Below are 25,662 nucleotides of genomic sequence, written 5' to 3'. Positions count from 1 at the left end.
ACCTGTGTTATTGCAGCCTTTCTATCATCTTTCTGTTGTCTCTAGGTTCATAGGTTTATAGAGAGAAAAATATAAAATTTGTCAAATCTGTGGTCTACTTTCCCGTCTGAGTTCCAGCTTGGAAACCATTATACTCAAGGCAGTTATTCAACCTTACTTGTTCAGCATATTGTACAGCCTTATCAGCAGTACTTAAATAGGAGATGCAGTAGGACAAATTCCCTGACAGGTGTTGTCTTTATGGTCAGAATATTTAAGATCTTTCTGAGTGTATTTTTCCATTTTTTAAAATTAAATTTAAATACCAACCATCTTATTACACAAAGGGACTCTATATTTTCCTATTGCCTTTTCTATGTCAATTTACATGCAAGCATACTGTTACTGCTTCATAACAATAAATACATTTATAATTAAGGAGATGTTGTTCTCACAAATTGAAACCTTCCCATTTGTAGCAGAATTGCTCAGTTTCTACCATCAGCAATTTACACAAAAAGAGATAAAAGATCCTAAGCTTGGATTGACAACATTATGAAATATTGTATTTCTTTTCTTTCTTTCCTTTCATGAAGCAAATTGAAAACTGTCAAGACCAAGCTATTATTTCCAGGTTGGGGGTTGGGATATTAACTGATATAAGTGGGTTAGTCTCTCTCTCTCTCTCTCTCTCTCTCTCTCTCTCTCTCTCTCTTATTGATTGAATGGTTTTTTAAGTCAGGGCAAGTCCAACCACTAAGGAAATACTGTTCCCTAATAAAGAGAGGAGGGAGAGAGGGGAGAGAGAGGGAGGGAGGGAGGGAGGGAGGGGCAGAGAGAGAGAGAGGAATGCTGATTGTGGTTTTCAAAAGGTGGCCCTCTAAACATTTTGGCACCTAATCAACCAAACATTTCAGATTATATTCAGAAACAGACAAGTATATGGCGTGCAGCACAATTGTTATCTGTTCCTGGCATGTTATGCCAGTTGGCATGCAGGCAACTGCATTTTATCCCAACTGTAAGTTCTGGGATGCCTTTGAAGATAGCACATTTCAGCAGTCTAACCAACTAAACATGAGTCCATGAGAGTTACTTTCGCAAAATATTCCTGCAAATAGAACTGCAGCTCTTGATACATACATATATGGAAATGTAGTTGGAAGTTTAATTAAGACAAAAGTATGAATTAATAGCATCTGAATTTCTCTGGGTCTGTATGAAACTAAGAATTCATTAAATGGTGTTAGTTGCATTTAACAGCTAAGAAGATGATAATAATAAAAGAACAAAGCTTTGCAGTAGTTAACAGAACAATTCTAACATTATGGTAAGTCTTACTTGATGTATGATATAAATAAATAGACTCTCAATCTAGCCACTGGTTCATTATTCCTTTTATTATTTTTAATATAATTTTGCTAATATAGCTTATATTAGCAAAATATATAATGTATTATATTATATATTAAAATAACAATTGCTACACATGCCTGCCTGTCTGCCTGCCTAAAATTAAAATGCTAAGGCTATACAGATGATTCAGAGGAACTGTCTTGGAATTCTTATCAACATATTACTTTTCTGTGATTCATTAACAAACCAACTTGTTTCTGACATTTTGTAGACCTGAAAAATGGTTTTGGGATTTATATCCTGTCTATTTGTGATTATAGCACTCAAAGCAATTTATTTACGAATTCCTAAGTAGTGTCATCTGTAATCAGACTTCCTGAGTTTCTGCATATATGTGGTTATATGCCTGACATATAGTCCCTCAGCCTCACCCCTCCCAAAACAGGAAAGACATGTGGTGATTTTTCTAAGTAGATGTTTATTGTTCTACACTTATAGACAGAATCTTGTTATAGTAAACCACTGTTCTATCTACACAAGTCTATACTCAAAAGAACTTTCAGGAAAGTACCTCTTTCTCATATATACTATCTGAATTGGGCTGTCTCTTACTCCTCTGAATGCACTCTCTTCCTCCTGAAAATCAGTATAATTCACCAGTGTCACACATTCTTCTGTTTATTGGTCATTGACATATGATACTTATCAGAACCGCAGCCATATCATATGAACTGCCTCAGAAAAAAAAAGTGAGTTGATTCACTCATCAGAATCGTCTTTAACAATGTTTTTATATATAAAAAATATAAGGAACAATTCATGTATACAGGTAGTCCTCAACTTATAATCATAAACAGGACTGTAATTTCAGTCACTAAATGATGCAGTAATTAAATGAATATTCACTTAACCAGACCCAATTTTCTTACTATTTTTAGTGCAGTTGCTAGCAAATCACATGATTGTTACATGAATCCGACTTCTTCAATTGTCTTTTCTTGTTGATGCAAAGGTTACAAATTGTGATCACATGACTACAACATGCTGCGACTGATGTAAATACATACCGGTTGTCAAGTGCCCAAATTGTGATCACATGACTGCAGGTGGTGTGATTGTCATAACTTTGATGATGGATCATAAGTCACTTTTTCTAGGCCATCGTAACTTTGAACTGTCATTAAATTAATCAAGGACTACCTGTAGGTTCATGGGTATGCACTTGAGCTATTGCTCCAATTTTGGGGATTTCTGTCCAATTCATTATTTTGTTACAGTTAACATTCACATATTAACAACATGCAATGCGGAATAGAGGAGAAATAGCAAGAAAAATCTACCAGGGAATTAAAGAAAACAAGGTTCAAGCCAACTAAATCTAAAAGGAACTCTGGCTGAATGCTGAGATGTCAGCAGTATCCAACATCTGTGCCAAAGAAATTGATCTTTGTTTATAGCATAATTGCAAAGTTCCATATACATCTGAAAAATTGACTACTGATATGCATCTTAGGAGAAAATAGCAAAAACAAAATGAAAATAGATTAAAATAAGACGACGAATCAAATCAAGACATATTAAACAAAATCTTACTCCCCTTTTCCATACTTGCTGATAGAATACCATGAACACCCATATAGTGAAAATCACTCATGCTTAATTTAATAATTATTTAGTGCAAAAAGGTTAAAAAAAATTTTAAAAATTAAACAAAAACTTCCAAATTGCTTTTTAAAATTGTTTTATACAGTTTGTTTTGTACATAGTAATTGAAGGACGTATGAATGCTTTGAGCTTTCTTTTAAGTCATGTGTTAGTTTATGTATTGACGGATCCATTCATAAAATGATGTGACTTTAGTATAAACTCCAGGGCGGTTCCTTCGAGCACATCCTTCACCCCAGCTGACAATGCCTGTAAGGTACCATCTGTTTCCTTTTCCTAAACAGGCTAATGGTCCTCCAGAATCACCCTAAAAGGAAAAGTGGAAGTCTTGCTATTAGAAAAAAAAATAGTTTCATTACATTCTAAAAATAATGGCATTTAATTTTGTATTACTGACTAACAGAATGGGAAATTCTACTGAAGATTACCTCATACAACTTCCCAAACAATGAAAGATATCCTATGGCATTCTTACAGATAAGTCTAGCACAGAATAGCCTGTTCAACAGGCAGTTTATTATAGTAAAGTGCTGTCAGCATTACAAATTTGCTATGTTTCTAAAGTTTGGCCTAAAATTCCTTTTATTTTCTATTTTCATCTATTAGCTCTGGATGAAAAGAAAAACCACTACTGGCTTTTGAAACAACAGAAAGTAACAAACAAACAAACAAACAAACAAATATATAAATAAATAAATAAAGTTCATTTTTGGGTACAATTGCTTTTCAGATCTTTGAAGACCATCTCTTTTCACCTTTTCATCTCTCAGTCAAAATTAATAAACACAGATCTTACAGCCATTTCTCATCTAATTTGGTTTCTAGTTTTTCATAATCTTTGCTGTTTTCCACATGCAGTCCAATTTCTCACTGATGATCTCAAAAAGTGCTCAGAATTGACCCAATATTTCAAATATAATCTGTCTGGAACACAAGAAAACTATTGATCCTGATGACTTACTCTACTCTTTTTCACACAAACTGAAATTGCAAAAGCTATCTTTCTAATGTATAATATTTCATTTATTTCTATAAATAATGATCAACATCTTATATTTAGATGGCAACTGTATGCATTTTTCCTAATTTTTTGAAATTAGGAAACCATTATTTTGTATATTTATTAGCATAATATTACTGAACTTATTCATCACATTTTAACTTCTACTAATACTCTTTTAGACAAATATTACTAATAGACAAGTCACAGGACTTATGTTGTCTTCCTCTCCTTACAAAACAGATATATGAAAAGTATTCTTTGATCATTTCATTTAAAAAGCAGTCATATAAATCATGTTTTCTTTTTACAGTTTTGTTGTTTGCTTTACCTGACATGCATCAATACCACCATTTAAGTTCCCAGCACATAGCATTTGAGATGTAATTAGATAATCATAAAGTTTGTTGCAAACACTTTGGTTAATGATTTTCACTTTGGCTTCCTGTAGTGTTTTTGTAAGCTGACCTAAATTGATAGAAACATTGTGTAAGTATAACATTTGCAATGCCATCCTCACATTTGCAAGTGATAGCTAGTATAAATTTACCAGAGAGTAAACCCATCTGTTGAAAGAGAGTAGAAGCATCCAAGGTATGCCCAATGTTTCAACAATGGTGAAACCCAAAATGGACCATTCCAAAAGGTAAGGAACATCAAGCATTTTTGATGTTCCTCTAAAACATCAAAAGCTAGAATTGCCACTTGAAAGTTAGATTGCCACTTGTACCAATTGTTTTTAAAAAGGGAGATGGAAATTGATCACTGATACTGGTTATTGTGATTCAGAATATATTTGAAAGTGGTTGATGGTCTTTCTTCACTCCCCTGGAATGATATTACAGTTTGTTTAATTAAAGCATATTTTGTAACATAAATTGCAATGAAAGCTGTCAAGGTCTGGCCTATATCTTTGAAATTTTACTAGCTCATATGTTACATCTCTTTATAGTAATTTACATAGCTATTGGCACATTAAATAAATGAAATATAAATAAAATTGTACATTTCTTCAAATTGAAAGATATGACTTCCAACTGGTATAAGTAATGTAATGCTAAGAACTTTATGAAATTAAACATCTCCATCAACTAAAAATATGTTTTCAGAATTGCAACAGATTTTCCTTAATCCTATTAAGTTTAATTAGATCCATAACATTATAGCTGAAATTGATTTCCACAGTAGTTGACAGTTATGATTCACAAAAATGTACAACAGATTAGGGTATTTGCAATTTGAAATGAACATACTATTTTCTTTTACAGCTCCCCAGCCAGTTACATAGCAGACAGTTCCATAAATAAATACTCTAGGACTGCTCAGTAAACATATGGGCTGTACCAGCTCAGTGAAAAATACTGGTGCCTCCATTTCCAAGAGCGCAATGTCATAATCTGAGATGTATTGGTCATAATTTGGATGTACTATTATCCTTTTGATTGATCTCATCATTGCTTGATTATTGCTGTATTTGTTTATGCTTTTTATACCCATGTATGCTGTCCAGCTGGATGCTATGGAGTATCTGAAAAACAAAGATTGCAATTCTCCTAGTAAATGTTGTCATCAGGGGATTTAGGAAACATGCCTTTGTTTTGCAGCAAGCCCTGCCCTGTGGAACAACTTTCTCCTGGGATCTACCAGGCCTTCACACTTTTAGCCTTTCATGAAGATAGATAGATAGATAGATAGATAGATAGATAGATAGATAGATAGATAGATAGATAGATAGATAGATAGATAGATAGACAGACAGACAGACAGACAGACAGACAGACAGACAGACAGACAGACAGACAGACAGATAGACAGATAGATAGATAGATAGATAGATAGATAGATAGATAGATAGATAGATAGATAGATAGATAGATAGATAGAAAGATACATTCATCAAGAGTCAAGAATCATCAGGTGCAACACTTAATAATAGTCATAGGGTACAATAAGTAATCAAATCATACTAGGAAACAGTCAATATACCCTATAAGGATACAAGTGACAAAGTTACAGTCATACAGTCACAAGTGGGAGGGAATGGACGATAAGGAGTGATGAGAAGATTAATAGTAATAGTAATGCAAACTTTGTAAATAGTTGGACAGTGTTGAGGGAATTATTTGTTTAGCAGAGTGATGGCATTCGGGAAAAAACTGTCCTTGTGTCTAGTTGTTCTGGTGTGCAGTGCTCTATAGCGTCGTTGTTAAGCTATTAAGGCTGCCATTATGTTATAGGATAATAAGGTTGGAACCTGGGAATTGTATAGATGAATAGATGGAGACGATGGCTTAGGCCTCTGGGTTTTCTCATTTTTTCTTATTTTTAATTTTACTATTGTTGTGAGCTGCCATATGTCAACCTCCTATTAATTTTTGTTTAAAATAAAGAGTGAGAAAGGGAAAAGGCAGATATGAATATGATGCCTTTGAGCTAAATGATACTTAAACATACTGCAATAGTCTGAATGTCTATTGTCAGTAATATATGCTTTGCATTACATAATGCATACCTTATAGACTCGGGGTCCTGAAAGCAATGTGCAGCTGATACCAACCATCGATTTGAAATTAGAGAGGCACCACATACATGACCAGATTTTCCCAGTTGTAAGCTTGCTTGCCAAGGCCACTTTCCAGGCTTTGATTCTTCACCACCAACAATTCTGAGTTTCGTTATCTGACTCCTTCCACATGCTAAAAGAGAGGTGCTGATTACTTCCTATGTATTGTGCAGTACAATCCTGAGCACATAGAGACTTTGATTTTCATCTCCTCAAAAAAATCATGGGGGGAGTTCTGTCATGATTACAGCTCCTTTCACGTATTCACACATTAATTACATACCACAATTCATTTCATCAAATCCATCTTCACAGTCTTTTACACTATCACATTCTGGATTTATTTTTTTTGGACATTTCCCATTTAGACATTTATATGAATGAGGTAGACATCTTTTATACGCTGAAAAGATGAAATGACAGGTGAAAAAATGGTCAGTATTTGTTTGTTTGTTTGTTTGCAGTTTTTTAGATTTCTGCTTGACATTTCTTCCAGGGTACATTTAACATTCTATCCTCACATATTTACCCAGCAGACTTGTGAGGTAGGATAGGCTGAAAGATGGTGACTGGCCCAAATTTAAAGTTTCTCAGATAGGTTACATATTTAATTTTACAAAATGACAATATAATGTCATCATTCTGGTTGGGTAAACACGGTATGCCCTAGGTATATGCAGTAGTGGGATTCAATTTTTTTTACTACCGTTTCTGTGGGCATGGCTTGGTGGGCATAGCAGGGGAAGGATACTATAAACTCTCAAGTCAGAAGTGGTATTTGCCAATTCTCCAAACTACTCAAAATTTCCGCTACCAGTTCTCCAGAACTGGTCAGAACCTGCTGAATACCACCTCTGGGTATATGTGAGGATAGGCAATCCTCATAGAATCCAATTCTATCAGTATATTGCTTGATCTGATTTTGCGCTTAAATATCCCATGTCTTCACTTAGGCTTCTCTGTGTGTGCATGCAAACACTTATGGGGCCTGTTTTATTTATTTATCAAATCCTCCCTCTCAGGGCCTGCATTCTTATTGTTGTTATCTTCTTTGCAAGACTGGGAACACGGTTTACACTTCGCAGTACTATAATTTAACTGTATTGCAATCTACAGAAGTCTTAATACAGTCAAACTGCAGCATTCAACTGTAGCATTTTTATAGAAAGCATATTCACATAACCCAAATCTATTTTGGTTAATTTTCGTATGATATTCCAGATGTTGCATCAAAGTTTGTGATTAAAGATACTGTAGGAAGTAGCTGAGTAATCATAGCTCATTCAAGCAAATTCTAGGATTGTGTTGATTACAGGTATTGCCCTTTTTAGTGGTGCCAAAAAAGAAGCTTTATGACCAGTCCTCACAGTTATGACCATCACAACATCCCTATAATCAAGTGATCAAGATTCAAGTATTTCACAATCAGTTTGCATTTATGACTGTTGCATCGTCCTGGAGTCAAGCAATAGTCATTTGCATGTTTCATGACAGCTTCCAACAAATAATCAATGGAATAGCCATCAGTAAAATCACAAGTTGTAGTTATGTGATATCTTGCTAAACAACCATGTCACTTAGTAATAGAGTTGCCAGTCCCAGTTGTGTCATTTGACAAGGACACCTATATTGTTTATGCTGGACGCCAGAAAAAAATTGGCATTAAAAAAAGTAAATCTACAATTAGACAAGACCTGGGTTCAGATTTAATGCATTTATAATTCATAATAAAACTGAAAGGCAATTATTTGGGGGGGAAAAAACCAAGCACAGTTCTTTTTTGGAAGAAAAAAGAATTATGTTCAGCCTTATGTCCACTTTTGGCTTTTATGTGACATGTGAACTCATTACAGATAGTCCTCAACTTACGACCACAATTAAGCCCAACATTTCTGTTGTTAAATGAAACCTTTGTTAAATGAGCTTTGGCTTATTTTATGACTTTTCTTGCCACAGTTGTTCAGGGAATCACTGAAGTTGTTAAGTTAGTAACACATTTGTTAAGTGAAATGTTGCTTCCCCATTGACTTTGCTTGTCAGAAGGTCACAGAAAGTGATCACATGATCCCAGGACACTGCAATCGTCATAAATATGAGTCAGTTCCCAAGCACCTGAATTTTGATCACATGATCATGAGGATGCTGTAACGGTCACAAGTATGAAAAATGGTCGTAAGTCACTTTTGCCAATCCTGTTGTAACTTCAAACAGTCACTAAATGAACTGTTATAAGTCGAGGACGACCTGTATTATCATAAGTTAAGATAATGGCCTCTCAAATCATCCTTAGAATTCTGCTAGGGTTGGGTAGGCTGATTTGCTCAATCATGGAATTCAATACCCTGAATGTTGAAGGAAAAAATAATCAGAGGAAATTAGCCTATACAGAGCAAAGGGTGCTTAGTTAGGTGTTCTGTATATTTTAATAAGCGTTTTAAGCATCATAGTTGTTTATGCAATAGAAGTAACAAGGGAAATCATTTTATTGTGACAAAAATACCAAAATAGGGGCCTAATAAAGGTACCCACTTCATAAAATATTTAATTAAATATTTTTACTTTATGTAGCACTGATTTTGCCTGTTTTCTTCAAACGTTTTATACGAAGCAAAGCTCGGTTATATAAAGAATTGCTAACATTTGTCAAGAAAGGTAATGGTAAAGTTTCCAACCTGAGTTTGGCCTGTAATGAATTTTAAATTGTTTTTGTTGATAAAAGTATGAAAGTGGTTTCCCATTACTTTATCAGGGAAGTTGTTAGTTTGTTCGAACATTCCGGTTTAGTTAATATTTCTGTACTTCCTGATATCTTTCATTCAAATGCCGGCCAGAAACAACTTTAATTAGTTTTTGTTATCAAGTGTAGCTAGGGTCAATATTTGACAAAATCAAAGATTAACATTTTTGTTATATGTATTAATAAAATTTAGAGATTTACCATAGGAATCTAACTATTATCTAACCCAGCAAATACCAAGCATTATTTCAAATGTTAAATTTAGCTTACAAATAACTTACCACAATTCATTTCATCACTTCCATCTGTGCAGTCATTCCACCCATCACATTTACTATTTAAAGGAACGCATGATCGGTCAGAACATTTAAACTGCCTTGGACAAGCTAAAAGAACATAATGTTTAAGACTATTGCTGTTGTGAAAGACATTGTATAACAGACCAATCTAATCATCATTTAATGCTTGTTGTGCAGAATATATTTTTTATTTATCTGTGACATGTTTTTATTTCCCCCCTCTTTTGAAAAGCCTTCTAAATTTTCCAAATAAGAAAGTTTTGAATATGGAAGGAAGCTTCTCGCTGTCTTTTCAAAGTTCTTTATCTTTTATGCATAGCACAGAATGCATAGAAGGAGTTTTCATAAGAGTAGTAACAATATGTGTTACAATACAGGTTGTCCTTGACCTACAACAGTTCATTTAGTGACCGTTTAAAGTTACAACAGCACTGCAACCCAACAAGACAGACACAGACTTCAGAGGATAATTAGGACTGCAGAAAAACAATTACTATCAACCTGCCTTCCATCGAGGACCTGTATACTGTACGAGTCAAAAAGTGGGCTGTGAAAATATTTACAGAACCCTCACATCCCGGACATAAACTGTTTCAACTCCTTCCCTCAAAACGACGCTATAGAGCACTGCACACCAGAACAACTAGACACAAGAATAGTTTTTCCCTGAATGCCATCACTCTGCTAAACAATTCCCTCAACACTGTCCAACTATTTACAAAGTCTGCACTACTATTACTATTAATGTTCTCATCACTCATTATTGCCCATCTCTGACTGTAACTTTGTCGCTTGTATCCTCACGATTTATATGGACTGTTTCCTAGTATGATTTGATTGCTTATTTGTACCGTATGACTATCATTAAGTGTTGTATCTCATGATTCTTGACAAATGCATCTTTTCTTTTTAAGTACACTGAGAGCCTATGCACCAAGACAAATTCCTTGTGTGTCTATTCACACTTGGTCAATAAAGATTTCATTCATTCATTCAAAAAATGACTTATGACCATTTTTCACATTTATGACCATTGCAGCATCCCCATGGTCACATTGTCAACTGACTCATATTTATAACCATTGCAGTGTCCTGGAATCATGTGGCCACCTTTTGCAACCTTCTGACAAAGTCAATGGGGAAGCCAGATTCACTTAACAACCATGGTACTAATTTAACAATTGCACTGATTCAATTAAAACTGTGGCAAGAAAAGTCATAAAAATGGGGCAAAACTCACTTAACAAATGTCTCACTTAGCAACCAAATTTGGGGGCTCAATTGTGGTTGTAAGTCAAGGACTACCTGTATGATCAATCTTTAAGCATATTAAATATAAACTAATATTAATTAATATCAATTAGTAATACACAAATTAAACTTAATAAGCCTTTAAACAATCTCACAAAGTTGCACCCTTTTGTTAATAACAGGCATGTAATACTTACGATCGGTATGGCTGAAGGCTCTAAATTCTATATAAAAACCTCTGTGTGTGACCAGTTCATCAGAATGGAAGCTAATAGAAATGGAATAGCCATATTCCTTGACCCTGTTTTCTTCTGCAATAGCTTTGCAATATCTGAAAAGAATATATATAAATCTTTTATCTTTTATATCTTTTCTACACTGAGATATGTAGAAGGAACACTGAATGAGTTGCTCAGCAAAGTTTTTTTTCCTAGTTAAGCACCACAGTCTGTGATTAGTAGGAGTTACTCATTAAGCAGAGTAGGAGTAAGAACGTCTTTGCATTACTGAGTACATCCTTCCACTGCCTGATAATTTTATTTAATTAAGTAAAGCAGACAACGGAATTTCTAATTTTTAATCATTTCAAAGAATTAATAACTGTAAATGTAGCTTAATTCAGAAAAGTGTTTTTTCTTGTTATATTTGGTTTTTAGGTTTGTTTATATCCTTTATTATTCTATGGGTTCCACACAATAAGATAATTAGAGAAGTGGTCAATTATTTATCTGTTTTATTTTTAAATACTTAATGAAAAGCATAAAAGCAATGTATAAAATGAAAGCTTCACAATAGGGCTGTAGCTCACCTTACTCCATCAATTGCCAACCAATCTTTATCACATTTCTTGGATCCAGGAGATTGTTCCTGAATTTGTATTACAATAATTTTTAACATCAATCTATATCCAGGGAGTGGAGCCTAAGGTGTTTTTTTCAAAAAGAAAAGAATTTTAAAAACACAAATTTGAAAACTACATTTGTTATAAGGTTTATATATCATTATGTATTATGTATACTGCAGAGAAACAAATGCTATGCTGGTTTACTAAGAATCCCATTGACATCAGTGGAACTTACTGCCTGGTTACGGGATACAAGACGAAACGTGATGTTTCTTTCTGTCAGCATAGATTTGTAATCTCTACTCATCCATCCATTCATGCATTCCAGAAACCGTACAGTTTTCATCAAAAGAGTTATCATTCACGAGATTCTTTCTCAATATTTGTTGTAAAAAGCATTTACCATTTTAAAGTAATTTTCCTTGCTGCTTAGCAAGAATACAAATATTACAGAGTAGTAGTTATTTGGACTATCCATCAGTCCATGTCAGGTACTGTGAAGTTGTATCACAGTACAATTCAATTTAGAACATAGGTTTATGCAAAGAAATGGTTCATAAACTGTATAACACTAAGCCACAATATGGATGGTTATTGTTTAATCATCATGATGGGCATACCATCTATTTTTGTCTTTATTTCTTTCTTGGAATGAGCTTTCATGCCTATTGCAATACCTATATATAACACTAATTTTATTTCCTCGTATGAGCTTGCAGGGATGGGATTCAAAAATCCCAGCAATTGGTTTTCTGCACGGTTGTTGGGTGGGATGGCCATAGTGGTTGTGGCCTACTGGAACTTCCAGGAGGCTCATTTTCACTCTCCCCACGCTTTGGAGGCTTTCCTCGGGCTTCCAGGAGGGTGAAAAAGGCCTCTCGTGGGCTCCAGAGGCCCCCCAGAAGCTGGAAACAGGTCTGTTTCTGGACTTTTGGAATTTCCGAGAGGGCTGTTTTTCACTTTCCCTCGCCTCTGGGAGGGTGAAAATGGCCTCCCCTGGGCTCTGGAGGCTGTCAGGAAGTCAGAAACAAGGCATTTCTGGATATCCAGAACTACCAGGAGGGCCGTTTTTTGCCTTCCCCAGGCTCCAGAAGCTTCCCTTGAGCTTCTGAGAGGGCAAAAATGGCCTCCCCTGGGCTCCAGAAGCCCTTTGGAAGCAGGAAACAGGCCATTTCTGGAACTTCTGGGAGACCTGTTTTTTGCCCTTCGAGAGCCTCCGCGTGGACCCTGCACTTATCTGCATTCAAAATGGGTCACATGGAGACTCCTGGGAGGAGTGGGTGGGGCCAGCTGATCGGTTCAACTACTGGTTCGGTGAGCCAGATATAAATTTAACACCCTCTGAACCAGTTCCCGCTGAACTGGTCCAAACTGGCTGAATTCCACCCCTGTGAGTTTGCCTTCTAATCAGCTATAGGTAGTCCTTGAGTTATGACCATTTGTTCAGCAACTTTTCAAACAAGGAGGACTTACAACTGATCCACAAGGTTGCAACTTTTACATGATCACCCTGCATTCAAATGATTGCCATACGCAACCTTCCTTGCCTGATTTCCACAAGCATAGTCAATGGGGAAGTCAGCAGGAAATGTCAGAAGTTACCCCTGTAAGTCACTCCCACTGCTTTTTCTCACACGGATACCCATTCCCAGGGATCTTATACTCCATAGCACCCCCTCACATAGACACACTCTTTATTGTATGGTGGTCCACAGCACTCTCTCACATCTGTGGCTTCCATCACCCTACCTCGACTCTTTAGTGCCCACCCATAGCCCTTGATGGATTGATGATTGACTGTAAGAGTACATACCCTAATAATCCAGTGGCAATCAATGTTTGGTGGATAGTAACTAGGATAATAAGGTGAAATTACACTGCCATTCCAGGAAACATACCAGCCACCGCAAACTAAGAGAGGGAGGAAAAAACAATACAACAGTTAATGCACATTGCTCCAAGTGTGCAGATGAAACTCATCTTTCAACATTCAACATCTTTCAACAACTTTTATCTGCAATATAAAAGGCAGATAAAAGATATAAGAAGCTGTAAAACAAAAAAAATTAAGAGAATTAAAAAAAACCACTCATTCTAGAATTCCCTCACTTTAGGTTTAGTTTCAACCATCACTCCCTGCCACTAAATTTAATTAGTTTTATTTTAATCACACTATTTTGACACACACTCGATCAAAATCGCTTCACATTTTCTCTTTCTCTTTTAAATATAACCATTTACATTTTGGCTACACCCTTTTCTATCATCTTCATTTTTAAAGTGGTTTTTTTCTTACCTACATTTCTTTCTATCATCCACAACTTCTTTTACTTTATCATCCACTATGTATTCCTTTTTCATACTGCCCAGTTCCAGACATTCCAGTGACATTATGCCATACAATCCTTTTCATTCTATTCCAGACACTTTCAAGGTCATTTTTCACTTCATTCATTTTCCATGTATTTTGTTGTGTATTAATCAATTGTGCAATACTTTTTCAGAAAGATTTGTATCTTTTCCTATCATTCCTATATTGCAGATTATCTTCATTTCCTTCCTTTTTCTTCCATGTTCCCTTTTCTCCTGTGATATACTCTTGATGCTGACCCAAAAATTCTACATATCCTGCCTATCAAGACTCATGTAACCCTCACTGTTTTTCCTCAGTTTCTGATGATAAACAATTGACTCATATAAATAATAACTCATAATTTTAGATTTATATCCATTCCTTTACCATGTATATGCATGAATAGGCATTGTATTAAATTATTCTCACTCAATATTATCAACTAGAATATTTTTGCCCTGGATCATATTAATTCAGAATATTATCCAATATTTCCCAAAACTTATCTCTGGTTATTCAATTATCATCATTCAATAGAATGTAACATGCAACTATTATTTATTTTTGGATTCCTGCTTTTATGCCTATTGCAATACCTGTCTATACAGCACCAATTTTAATTTTCTGGCAAACACTCTATGTCCTTTAATTCATAATTAAACCTACACTTACGCTACCCTGTATATGATCATGAACTCTATTACATCACATTCCTTTGGCTACACAGATCCACATTTCTTTTTCATTCATTCAATTAATTAATTAATTAATTAATTAGTGCATGTTCTATATCATTTACTCCTCTTATATTCCAAGTTGTAATCTTCTATATGTCATGGGCGATCAACAGATAAGTCCATAGATACTAAATACTGAAACCACCACAGTATTAGTCACTGAAATCTTCATAAAACTCTTTTTAGTAAGACAGAAAAATTGTAGACTAAGTTAAAAATCTTAGTTGTATCTGTGCCATGTGCAGAATTCTGCGCCAATGTTAAGGACCTTACCAATCAGTTTTGGCATATTTGGCTCAGTATGCCATACTTTTCACCAAAGTTTAATGTCATGCAATCTATTGGTCAAACAAATGGCAACTTCAAATCTCAATAAATAAATGCTCTGTCTTACATATTGGCAAAAAATAAATAAATCAGAAAATAAAATACAGGCTGAATAGTCAAGACCTTGTTGATGATCCAAACTTTGTCAAGGATCTTGGAGTACTCATCTCTAATGATCTAAGTGCTAGAGCCCACTGTAACTACATAGCCAAAAAGGCATTAAGAGTTGTTAACCTAATCTTACGTAGCTTTTTCTCTGGTAATATTACACTAATAACTAGAGCATACAAAACATTTGCTAGACCAATACTCAAATAAAGCTCATCAGTCTGGAATCCACATTACGTATCTGATATTAACACAGTTGAGAAAGTCCAGAAATATTTCACAAGAAGAGTTCTCCATTCCTCTACTCATTGAAGAATACCTTATGCCACCAGACTTGAAATTCTAGACCTAGAAAACCTAGAACTATGCTGCCTTCGGTCCGATCTAAGTATAGTATATAAAATCATACATTGCAATGTCCTACCTGTCAATGAATACTTCAACTTCAACCATAACAACACAAGAGCAAACAATAGATACAAACTCAGGGTTAATCGCACCAAACTTGATTGCAGGAAATACGACTTCAGCAACAGAGTGGTCAATGTCTGAAATACTCTACCTGACTCTGTGGTTTCTTCTCCAAACCCCAAAAACTTTAACCTTAGACTATCTACTGTTGACCTCACCCCTTTCCTAAGAGGTCTGTAGGGGGCGTGTATAAGCACACCAACGTGCCTACCATCCCTGTCTTATTGTTTCTCTTATTCTTCTTTTATTTTTCTTATATGTATCCATGTATTCATAACTATGTTTTTACTTATACCTATTATCTTGTAAGCAATTGACAAAAATAAATAAATAAAAATAAATAAACTATAGACTACAATCCATCATAGTGCTCTTCATATATCATCAACTAGGATAGTGGCATTGTTAGTACTTATATGTCAAAATGTCATATTCAAGATGTCCTTAATCAACCAAGCAAAAATGATTTTCACACATAGTAGTTTACAATTCTGAATGGAACATCAATAATAGTTAATGAACATGAGAGAATTAATAGAAGTTCTCATAACTACATACCAATTTTAGGAACAGCCTGGAAATATGCTTTCAATATATTACTCTTATGTTGTCGATCCAGTGAAAAAGTGACCAGCATTACATTACTGGATGAAGTTAAACATATAACTGGAGGTTTCCAGGCTCCTGACATTCCACACCACCTGAAATACAAATTGGGACATAGTAATAAAATATAATTCTTTACATATTTGCTAGAATCAAAAAAAGATTTTTGTACAATGATATACCCATAGAATATTCAGCTGTTCATCATAATCAGGCACCTTCTATATATATTGAATGTCAATTCCTACAATTTCCAGCTAGCTGAGTAAATTCTTAATAATTCATCAATTTTCTTCCACAAAAAAACTCAAAGAGCATATGCATATGTTTATGTAATAGCGAGTTGAGTGCTTATTCTAGAAATTAGGGGAAAATCTTTTGCTACCTATGAATGTCTTGCACGATTCCTTAACTAACCACTGTCAGAGTCTGATTCTTGGTCTTTCTATCACTGAGCTGCGTGTTACACAAGCATAGGATTTGTCTTTTTATTGTGCCTATTTTTTTAAAAAAAATCTTCCTTAATGTATTCCCTACCTGGTGATGATCTTGTTCTGCAATGGAAGAAGAAAATCATATGCAGATAGCCTATGTGTTGCACAACTCCCAGGAACCACATCATATGAAGTTACAACTACCAATCTCACAACACATTCAGATGGAACACGTAGCCTCCATTGATAAAAAGATTTCTTGGGATTCCACAGAGTTAATGTCCTATTATTACCAGGCTTTGCATAAAGGTCAAAGGCTGCTGGTAGACAAAACCAAGACAAATCAATGGCTGAAAACTAGGAAAAATGAAAGAGAAATTAATCCCAACCCCATGGTGCAGATCCCAGAGAACAGGCATTTACATTTAAAAAGGCAGCTTTGTCTATCTCATCAGACAGGGCTGAGTATGCTGTGAGGCAGTACTATAAAGTTGTCCCTTTGGGGATAGGATTGAGACATAAAAGCTGTGACAACAGATCTTTTTCACATATCTGATTTATGACTGGAAGGCCTGAAATTCTAGAAGGAACCCAGCATCTTTCACAAGCCTGTACAATGCAACCTCATTCTAAACTTATCAACCAATGGTGTCTCTAAGTGAAATGCATCTGATTCAGTGGAAACTGCTTGAATCAATCTTTTTTGTACTACAAATTCAATATAGTAATCTTGTTGTTGAGAAGTAAATTCTTTGGACAGTAACTATTGTAGATGTGCTTGGGAGGTTAATTTTTTTTTAATTTAAATTTACTGCTATTAGTAAATCATTTGTTGTTGGTAGATGATCCTTTAAATTCTAATATCCTTTGCTCTTAAAAAATGGGATAAGGATAAGGTCATTCCTGCTATCTTTATGCATGAACAATCAAGATTCACTTTTCTAAGGCTGCCTCTGATAAATAGAATTTCATTAAATTAAATTGACTCAAAACTGCACCCTATCAGTAAAACGTCTTAGAACAATCAATCTAGTTTTTTAGTCAAATACCAAGGTCATGATGCATGCAGCTGGTCATATTAAGTAATGCCTGTTCTCACATATCATATAATTAATTACAGAATCCTAGATGAACAAAACAACTTAGAAGAGATTTGCTACTATCATGCTATAATCTTTTAGCAACATGCTTCAAGGCATGGCAGCAATTCTCAAGTGAGAAGGAAATTCTGGTCTTATCATTGCTAGGGCGGGGGTGTTGAAGCAGAGAACGCTGCTCTTTTTGTTCTCTTCAGATGGCATATATGAAGATAACGGGATATGAGCTTTGGGAACCAATCCACAGTTGCTGACCTCACTTTTCAGAGGCGCCATCAGATAAAAACTGGACTAAAAGTCAAGTTTTCCTTTCAGCAGAAGGAACAGAAATGCCATCAAACACAGCATAATTGAAGTTTCAAGTTCTGAAGCAAATGAGCAAGCAATACTGAACATCACATTCCCTTTCTCCAATGCTTAAAGAGCCAATCAAAAACTCATCTTTGCTAAGCATGCCTTTTCTATATGTCTGTTTATAATTAATTTTGAAGATGCATGATTCCAGAAGAGTGCTGGGCAGCTTAAGTTTTAAAAAGATTTAAAACAATAAGAAAAAGATAATGTATATTTGGACAAACCACAGGCTCTATATCATAAAAGGGTCCCAACTATCTACCCCAAGATTTAGGAAGAGAACCAAGTTTGTAAGAGTCTAGGAATATCTTCAGGGTGGGGAATGGATACCTAGTGGAGGTTAGGTGCTATGAAAGAGAAAACACACTTCTTGAATATCAAAAGATGACATTGGTTGATCAACAAAACAAAAAATGGACCAATAAAACCAACAGGCAGTAATAATGCAAAATGTGTGGTTTCTCAAATAACCTGGCCCTATATCATTAAGGGCTTTTTGGGTGCATGGAGGCATGGAGAGCCTTTCCATCAAGGAACAGGTACAACTGATGGACCAGGGGAAGCTGTGCAAAGGCACTCTTAACTATAGCTGCCACCTGGTCTGGAACTGTGAATCCAAGGTGACCCAAAGGTTGCATGCTTGAATAGAGAAGTGCAACCCCACTCAAGTTTAAAAATGGAATATTCCTATGCCCAGGTGGCCTTATATTCACTGCCACTTGATTTTGTCAGAGGTGAGCTTGAGCCTGTTCTTCACCATCCAGAGTTCTACAGCTTTCAGATAATGGACAATATGTTGAAAACATCATTCAGTTTAAGGTCAAGATGTACAGCTGGGTATCTGCTGCATATTGATAATGCAAAATCCTAAACCAATAGATGACCTCCTCCAACAGATTCATGTAGATGTTAAACAGGATTTTATGGACATAAGGGAGGAACAAGAGGAAGATCCATGGTCAGATAAAAAGAAATCTGAGTCCAGTTTAGCATTAATCCAACTAAGCATCTCAGACAAGAATCTCCATAGTTTTCATGAAGGTAAAGGGAAAGAGGGGGAAGCAAGAATTCCAAGATTCAGTTACTGTAATAAAAGCATGACTAATTCCTAGTATGGTCTATCTTAAAGTAGAAGTCAGACTGTATCTGCCCAGCTGGTAAGATTAACATGGTCTGGATTCTTTCTATTAGTGTCATCTTTCAAGATCCAGGAAGTGTGTCATGAAACCCACTATTGAAGCAAACTGCCTGTCAACTAAAAAATACCCCTTTGGTCTTTTTAGTTGCCAGCAGAAAGGGAGTGGGGGAAAGCAGTGCATTCCTTAAATGCCTCAGATAATCACCTTGGCAGCCCAAAGCTGTTGGAGCGCAAGAATATTACTGGAGAGCATGATTGATGACTCTTGGCAATGGATGTGTCCCATTGGAGAATATACATCGGGGGGAGAAGACCAGGGCCAAGGGGGAAATGAATGATGTATTTTAGTGTCAGCTGCACCCACCTAATGCCAACATGGCCACTCCTAATAATAAGCTAATAATAATAATAATAATAATAATAATAATAATAATAATAATAATAATAAGTGCACCAATCATGCCTACCGTCCCTGTCCTATTGTTTTTTATTTTTCTTATGTATCTATTTCATATATTCAAAACTATATTTATTCTAATACCTGTATTATGTAAGCGATTGACAAATCAAATAAATAGTAAACACTAAATAAATAATTTTTTTTTTACTCTGAGAGATGCGGCTAGAGACTTATGATTTGAATGGGTGGATTTGTTGGAGCCCTGACACTGCCATTTTATTCTTGATTTGGATTTAGTGTTTATTTTGTTCTTCTTTATTTTGTTTCTGGTTTTTCATATTGCATTTTATTGGTATTAAACTGGGCCATCCAGATTGTTTGGAGTTAGGTGGTACCTAAACTAACTAAATCAGACAATATGTCTTATTCAAGCACTTTCAAATGAACATATCATTAAGCCGTTCCTATTCTTTGCAATAATTTTTAACGCAAATAATTCTCTACCCTTCAAATTCAGCTCAAAACAATGATAAAAACAATTTTTCCTTCTTTTTTTCAAGTCTCAAGGCTACACAATGGGTCAGGGTAGAATAGCCGTTACCTGATTTCAGCGTTGTGTCATAGGCCATAGAATCAGGTTCTGAAACCCAAGACAATAAATGCTTCAATAAATAATTATATATATGCAGGCCCAAACATTTCTGAATTTATTAAAAATACCATATATACTGAGTATAAGTCGATCCGAATATAAGCCGAGGCACCTAATTTTACACAAAAACTGGGAAAACTTATTGACTCTACCCTTAGGGTGGGAAATGCAGCAGCTACTGGTAAATTTCAAAAATAAAAATAATTAATTTGGGAAATGATCTCACTATCATGAAAGGTTTAATTGATTCACTAACCCAAAAGAAGAAGAAGATGATGACAGCGGAGGCAGGAGTCACTCTCTTCCCCTCCCCTCAGAGCGCTTTTTGCCTTTCCCTTCCCGAGGCGACGCGGGACTGGGCCGCACCGGCGGCAGCAACTCCCGACAGCCCCAGCCGGACACCTGAGCGGAGCCCGGGCGGAACTGCCTGTTGCCGCCGTGGGCACCGCTGCGGCGCCCGGCTGCCCAAGTAAAGAACAGGGTGGCGCCGACCATCGGAGAAGCGGAGCAAAGCCGGAGACCAGCAGCCGCCTCCTCGGCGCAGAAAGCCTCCCCAACCAGCCAGCCGGTCTCCTCCTCCTCGGCCACACAGAACAAACAGGCAGAGAAGGTGGAGAGCAGCTGGCCAGCCGGGAGGCCTCCCATGCTGCGAAAGAGGCAGCCAACGATCTCCGGCGCCGCCTGCTCCATGCGCTGGCTGCTCGGACTTGCCGGGCCCGGCACATAGAACAGGGCGGTGCCGGATGTTGGAGAAGCCGAGCGGAGCCGGATTCATTAGCTGCCTCTTTCGCAGCACAAGAAGCCTCCCAGGCAGAGAAGGAGAAGAGCAGCTGGCCAGCCGGGAGGCCTCCCGTGCTGCGAAAGAGGCAGTAACGATCTCCGGCGCCGCCTTGCTCCACGCACTGGCTGCTCGGACTTGCCAGGCCCGGCACATAGAACAGGGCGGCGACGATGTTGGAGAGCCGCGGAGCCAAAGCCACCTCGGCTCGTGTTGTTTTCTGAGCCCGCGAGCATAGAGCCAGGGCGCTTTCATTGCACAGCGGAGCTTCTTGTCTCGGGAAAACCGGGCGCGTTGCTGCCCCCTGAGGGAGGGCGATTCTGGGCTGCGCGATTGGGGACTTCGTGGCTTTGGGTGGGAGCGAGGACGGACGGAGTCTGTGAAGTGGGGCTTGCCTGCCCTTGCTGGCTGCCTCTGCTTCCTTAGGGGTGGGGAAGGGGGCTCATCTGGACCAAGGGTGAGTCTCCCCCAGTTTCCCCTGAAGGATCTTCCGTCGCTTTTGCCTTCTCCCTACATCTTCCCTCTGTTAAAATTCCCCCACACACACACACACTTATTTTCGGGCGGATAGATTTCGTGTCTGAGCATTCTCACATGGCGGTGGGTCTTTCCCCCTAAAAACAGTTAAAAAGAAAAAACAATATATCCTCATGCAAGAACTTTTCTGCTTCCTATTACCCCCATGCTTAAAAGTTGCAAAGGAAACACGGAAGCAGGGAAGCGCCTGCCCAGCTCCGGAGCTCCACACCATTTTTTTCAGAGGGAATTGATCTCGGTATAAGCCGAGGGGGTTTTTTCAGCACAAAAATGGGCTGAAAACTCGGCTTATACTCGAGTATATACGGTATATATAAAGCATCACCTTACCAAAAAGCTCCATGGTAATTATATCAAAGTCTTCTTCTAAAGGAAATGTTTCAGCGGTGTTATTAGCTATTGCAGGTATTCTTTTAAAATTGATTTGCTTCCGATATGCTGAGAATAGGTTTTTGATAGGAAGAACAATATTTGTGGGGGCCCAAAATGTGCTCCAGTAATATGCTCGAGCACCACTTTTTCCATCACTGGAAGAAGATAAAAAAATAAACTTTGTTTCAAATATACAATCAGATTTTGTTTGAACATACATCTGTGCCCTTTGGTAGAGATCAGAGGACTGCAATTGGTTCCTAAATGACCTCATAGAAGAATATGTCAACAAGTATTCATATTAGGCAGAAATAAATATAAATATAAGCATACAGATAATGCTCGACTTATTACCATAATAGAATATGGAATTTTCAACATACATCATGATTATAAGTCTTTGCAGTATTTTAATATTTATCATTTTTGTCAATGTAGCATTTTCTTTACTTAATCTTAAAAATTTGTATATTTAAAGATATCCTACTAATCATAAATTTTGGCAAAGTCTAATCAGAATTAAATCCCTTCTGATAGTATCTACTCTATTGAACATGATTCCTTCCCTGAGAACATGAGTAGAAAATAAGCAGACATGGCTGACAATAATTTATTTATAAAATATTATATGTATATTATATTTATAAAGTTACATAATTTAAGCATGACTTACCTGAATGCAGCAATAACAGATTTCAAGTAATAATTGCCTATAGCAGAAGACCCGTATATTTCTGCAAACTGACAGTTAAACAATTAGAAAGCTAAATATAAAGAACAAGGGGAAAATTTATTAAGTCCTGTATAACTCTATCATTTTTATTGTTTATTTCCAGCCCCAAACATAGTAGATTAGACACGGGATCACAAATGATTCAACATAAATTTCTATTAAAGTGATATCTTTTATAAGGTGACATAAAGCTGTTTCTTTACCAAGTAGACATAACCAAATAAAACAATCAGTATAAATTTCAGCTACTGATTCTTTCAAAGGGATCCTGTGTTATCCACGTACAAAACAGCTTTGAGGCTCACAACCAATTCATCTGGGAAATGCAAACTTAACAGAAAGGTGCTTTGTGCTTTCAAACCTTTTTCTGTTAACAAAGGGCCAGAAAAATATATTGATCTCACTAATAAAATTAAATTGGGAGAAAGAGCAAGAAAGCCAGTATTATTATACTGAAGAAGAAATTAAAATGAGTGTGTTTGTGTGTATGTGAGTGTGTTTATTGTAAAAATAAAATCATAATACAAGACTCCATAAATAGGTAAACTATGAATAAAAGTTTTTATAAAGAAGGAATTACAATTGTGATTTATTTTAATTCAGAGAGTGTTGTCATTAGAATGAAGTTACTTTGTAGAATATGGTCTGCATTAACTGTACGATACTTACAACAACATATATCAAATATATCTAAAATTACATAGATTACAGTCCATTTCACCAGAATTATTCTATGAAAGCAAATAATAGAAAGTGTTGTGGAAATAGAATAGAATACCTTTATTGTCATTGCATTCCACGAATACAATGAAATTTGAAAGCTACTCCAGCACAGTGCCCCAAACACCACATCACAATCACACTACAGAGTTTTTAAAAATTAAAATAATTAGAATAATAATAGGACTAAATCACAAATGCACTGATTCAAGACAATTACTGCCTTGGAAAAGAAACTGCTTCTCAATCTATTAGTCCTCATTTTAAGACACTTATAACGCCTCCCTGGTGGTAACAAATCAAAATATGAATGTCAAGGATGAGAACGGTCTGTGGAGATTTTTAGTGTTCTACAGAGGAGTCTGGTCTTTGCAATCTCTTCCAAAGAAGAGAGAGAGCAACCGATGATTTTTTGTGCTGTGTTTATAACTCTCTAGAGCGTCTTCTTATCCATTGCAGAGCATCCAGCATACAACACCGTTACACAGTATGTCAAAATGCTCTCAAGAGACCAGTAAAAAGTAACCAGCAACTTCTCACCCAGACCACTCTTTTTCAACAACCTCAGAAAATGCAAGCGCTGTTGGGCTTTCTTTGCAGTGGCCATAGTGTGGACCGACCAAGTAACGTTGTCGGAAATATGAGTTCCTAGAAATTTAAAACTATGAACTCTTTCCACAGAGTCTCCATTGATATATAGTGGGAGAGACTCTGCTTTGCATCTTCTGAAGTCAATAATCAATTCTTTGGTCTTTTTGATGTTCAGGGCAAGGTTATGACTCTTACACCACAAGACCAGTCTGAGAACCTCTGACCTATAGGCCGTCTTGTCTCTTCCTGATATAAGTCCCACCAACGTGGTGTCGTCTGCAAATTTTATTATAGAGTTAGTGGGCAGTCGTAGGTGTAGAGTGAATGCAAAAGGGGACTCAGCACACAGCCCTGTGGAGAGCCAGTGTTGAGAGCAAGAGTGGAGGAAGAATAGCTGCCAATCCTAATGATGTCAGATTGAAAGGGTGTCAGATTGAAAGATTTTTTTAAAAATAAGCTTATATTGTACAATACCAGCCTTGTAATAGTTAGAAATATGTTGCCATTTCAGACTCACCAAAGTGACATCCTTGCCCACTAATAAAAATAGAACTAAGGAACCACTTTTTGCCCAAAATTTGCAGTCTGGAGCAGTCTTCCCTCTATATTTAATAATACGCTGAAAGTTTCATAAATAACAGCCTTCAATTTCCAACAAGCGAGTATTCTTATGTTTTAGATTTATCATATATAATTTTTTTTAAATATAAATAGAGTAAAAATAGAGCTATTAAATGAACTGTAAAACAAAATTAAATATATATAACCTCAGAAAACAAATATATATATATATATATTCCATAACCAAACTTACATAATTCTGTAGTGCTTCAGCTTGCAATATAAATGCATGAGACTTGGGATTCATGAGATCATTTGTGTAAGTCAGGTTAGGAATTTCCACACTTCCACCAACATAGAAGTAAGAGAAAGCTGGAGCTGAAACCATAAGATCACATACTTGTAAACAATCAAAATGTTCAAAAGACTGAATGAGGAAAATTGTCAGTGAATGTACTTGAGATTAAAATATGGATAATATTTTGCAGCAATTAAGGTGATTAAGATATTTTCTTACATTCATTGTATTCAAGTGGGATTTCTAAATATATTTAGTTTTGTTTAAATTGGAAAGATTCAAAAAAGTTGTGGGAAATTCATAACAAATTATCAATATTTAATTATTTAGATTGTTTGTTCTGCTTGCCACTCTATTACCTCCCCAATAATGTAAACATAGGGAGTTAAGATGGAACTATTAAAGGAAAGTGGTGTTGATTCTGCTGGATTTCCCTAATAAGAGAAATGTTAATAATATTGTTCTGATGCTTGCAAAAACAAATATTCTGACGTTGTAAGGGTCAGAATGTTATGCATTATTGGAAATCAATTCAATTTTTCACTGAAAAGCATGCACTTACATAAAATATAGTACATAACCAAAAAAATTACAATGGTAACCAAGGCAGCTGTAGGCAATATGTTTAAAAGGCATTTTTTCCAGAACTGCATACTCAAATTTCTACCCAGATGTTTTAGGTATATAACATTTTTTGAATC

The 25,662-nt window shown here is 36.1% G+C and overlaps 1 protein-coding gene across 1 annotated transcript; it reads right to left on the bottom strand.

Moving 5' to 3' along the window:
• Positions 1–739: 739 nt before the first annotated feature.
• Positions 740–25,051, bottom strand: LOC113409739 (suppressor of tumorigenicity 14 protein homolog). The gene is made up of 15 exons (XM_087967527.1): positions 24,917–25,051; positions 22,732–22,799; positions 22,017–22,213; positions 20,321–20,359; positions 16,834–17,050; positions 16,249–16,391; positions 13,508–13,605; positions 11,659–11,771; positions 11,048–11,181; positions 9,582–9,686; positions 6,847–6,966; positions 6,513–6,696; positions 5,254–5,528; positions 4,332–4,468; positions 740–3,307 (listed from the first exon to the last, which is right to left on the bottom strand). Exons 1-15 carry the CDS (start codon positions 25,049–25,051, stop codon positions 3,149–3,151), a joined length of 2,124 nt encoding a protein of 707 aa, XP_087823653.1. The 3' UTR covers positions 740–3,148.
• Positions 25,052–25,662: the final 611 nt, after the last annotated feature.

Source organism: Notechis scutatus, chromosome 5 (genome assembly GCF_049901735.1).
Source record: "Notechis scutatus isolate UNSWTSFEM ecotype Mainland chromosome 5, rNotScu1.2, whole genome shotgun sequence".
NCBI classification, from domain to species: domain Eukaryota; kingdom Metazoa; phylum Chordata; class Lepidosauria; order Squamata; family Elapidae; genus Notechis; species Notechis scutatus.
This window is presented reverse-complemented; position numbering and strand designations above follow the sequence as displayed.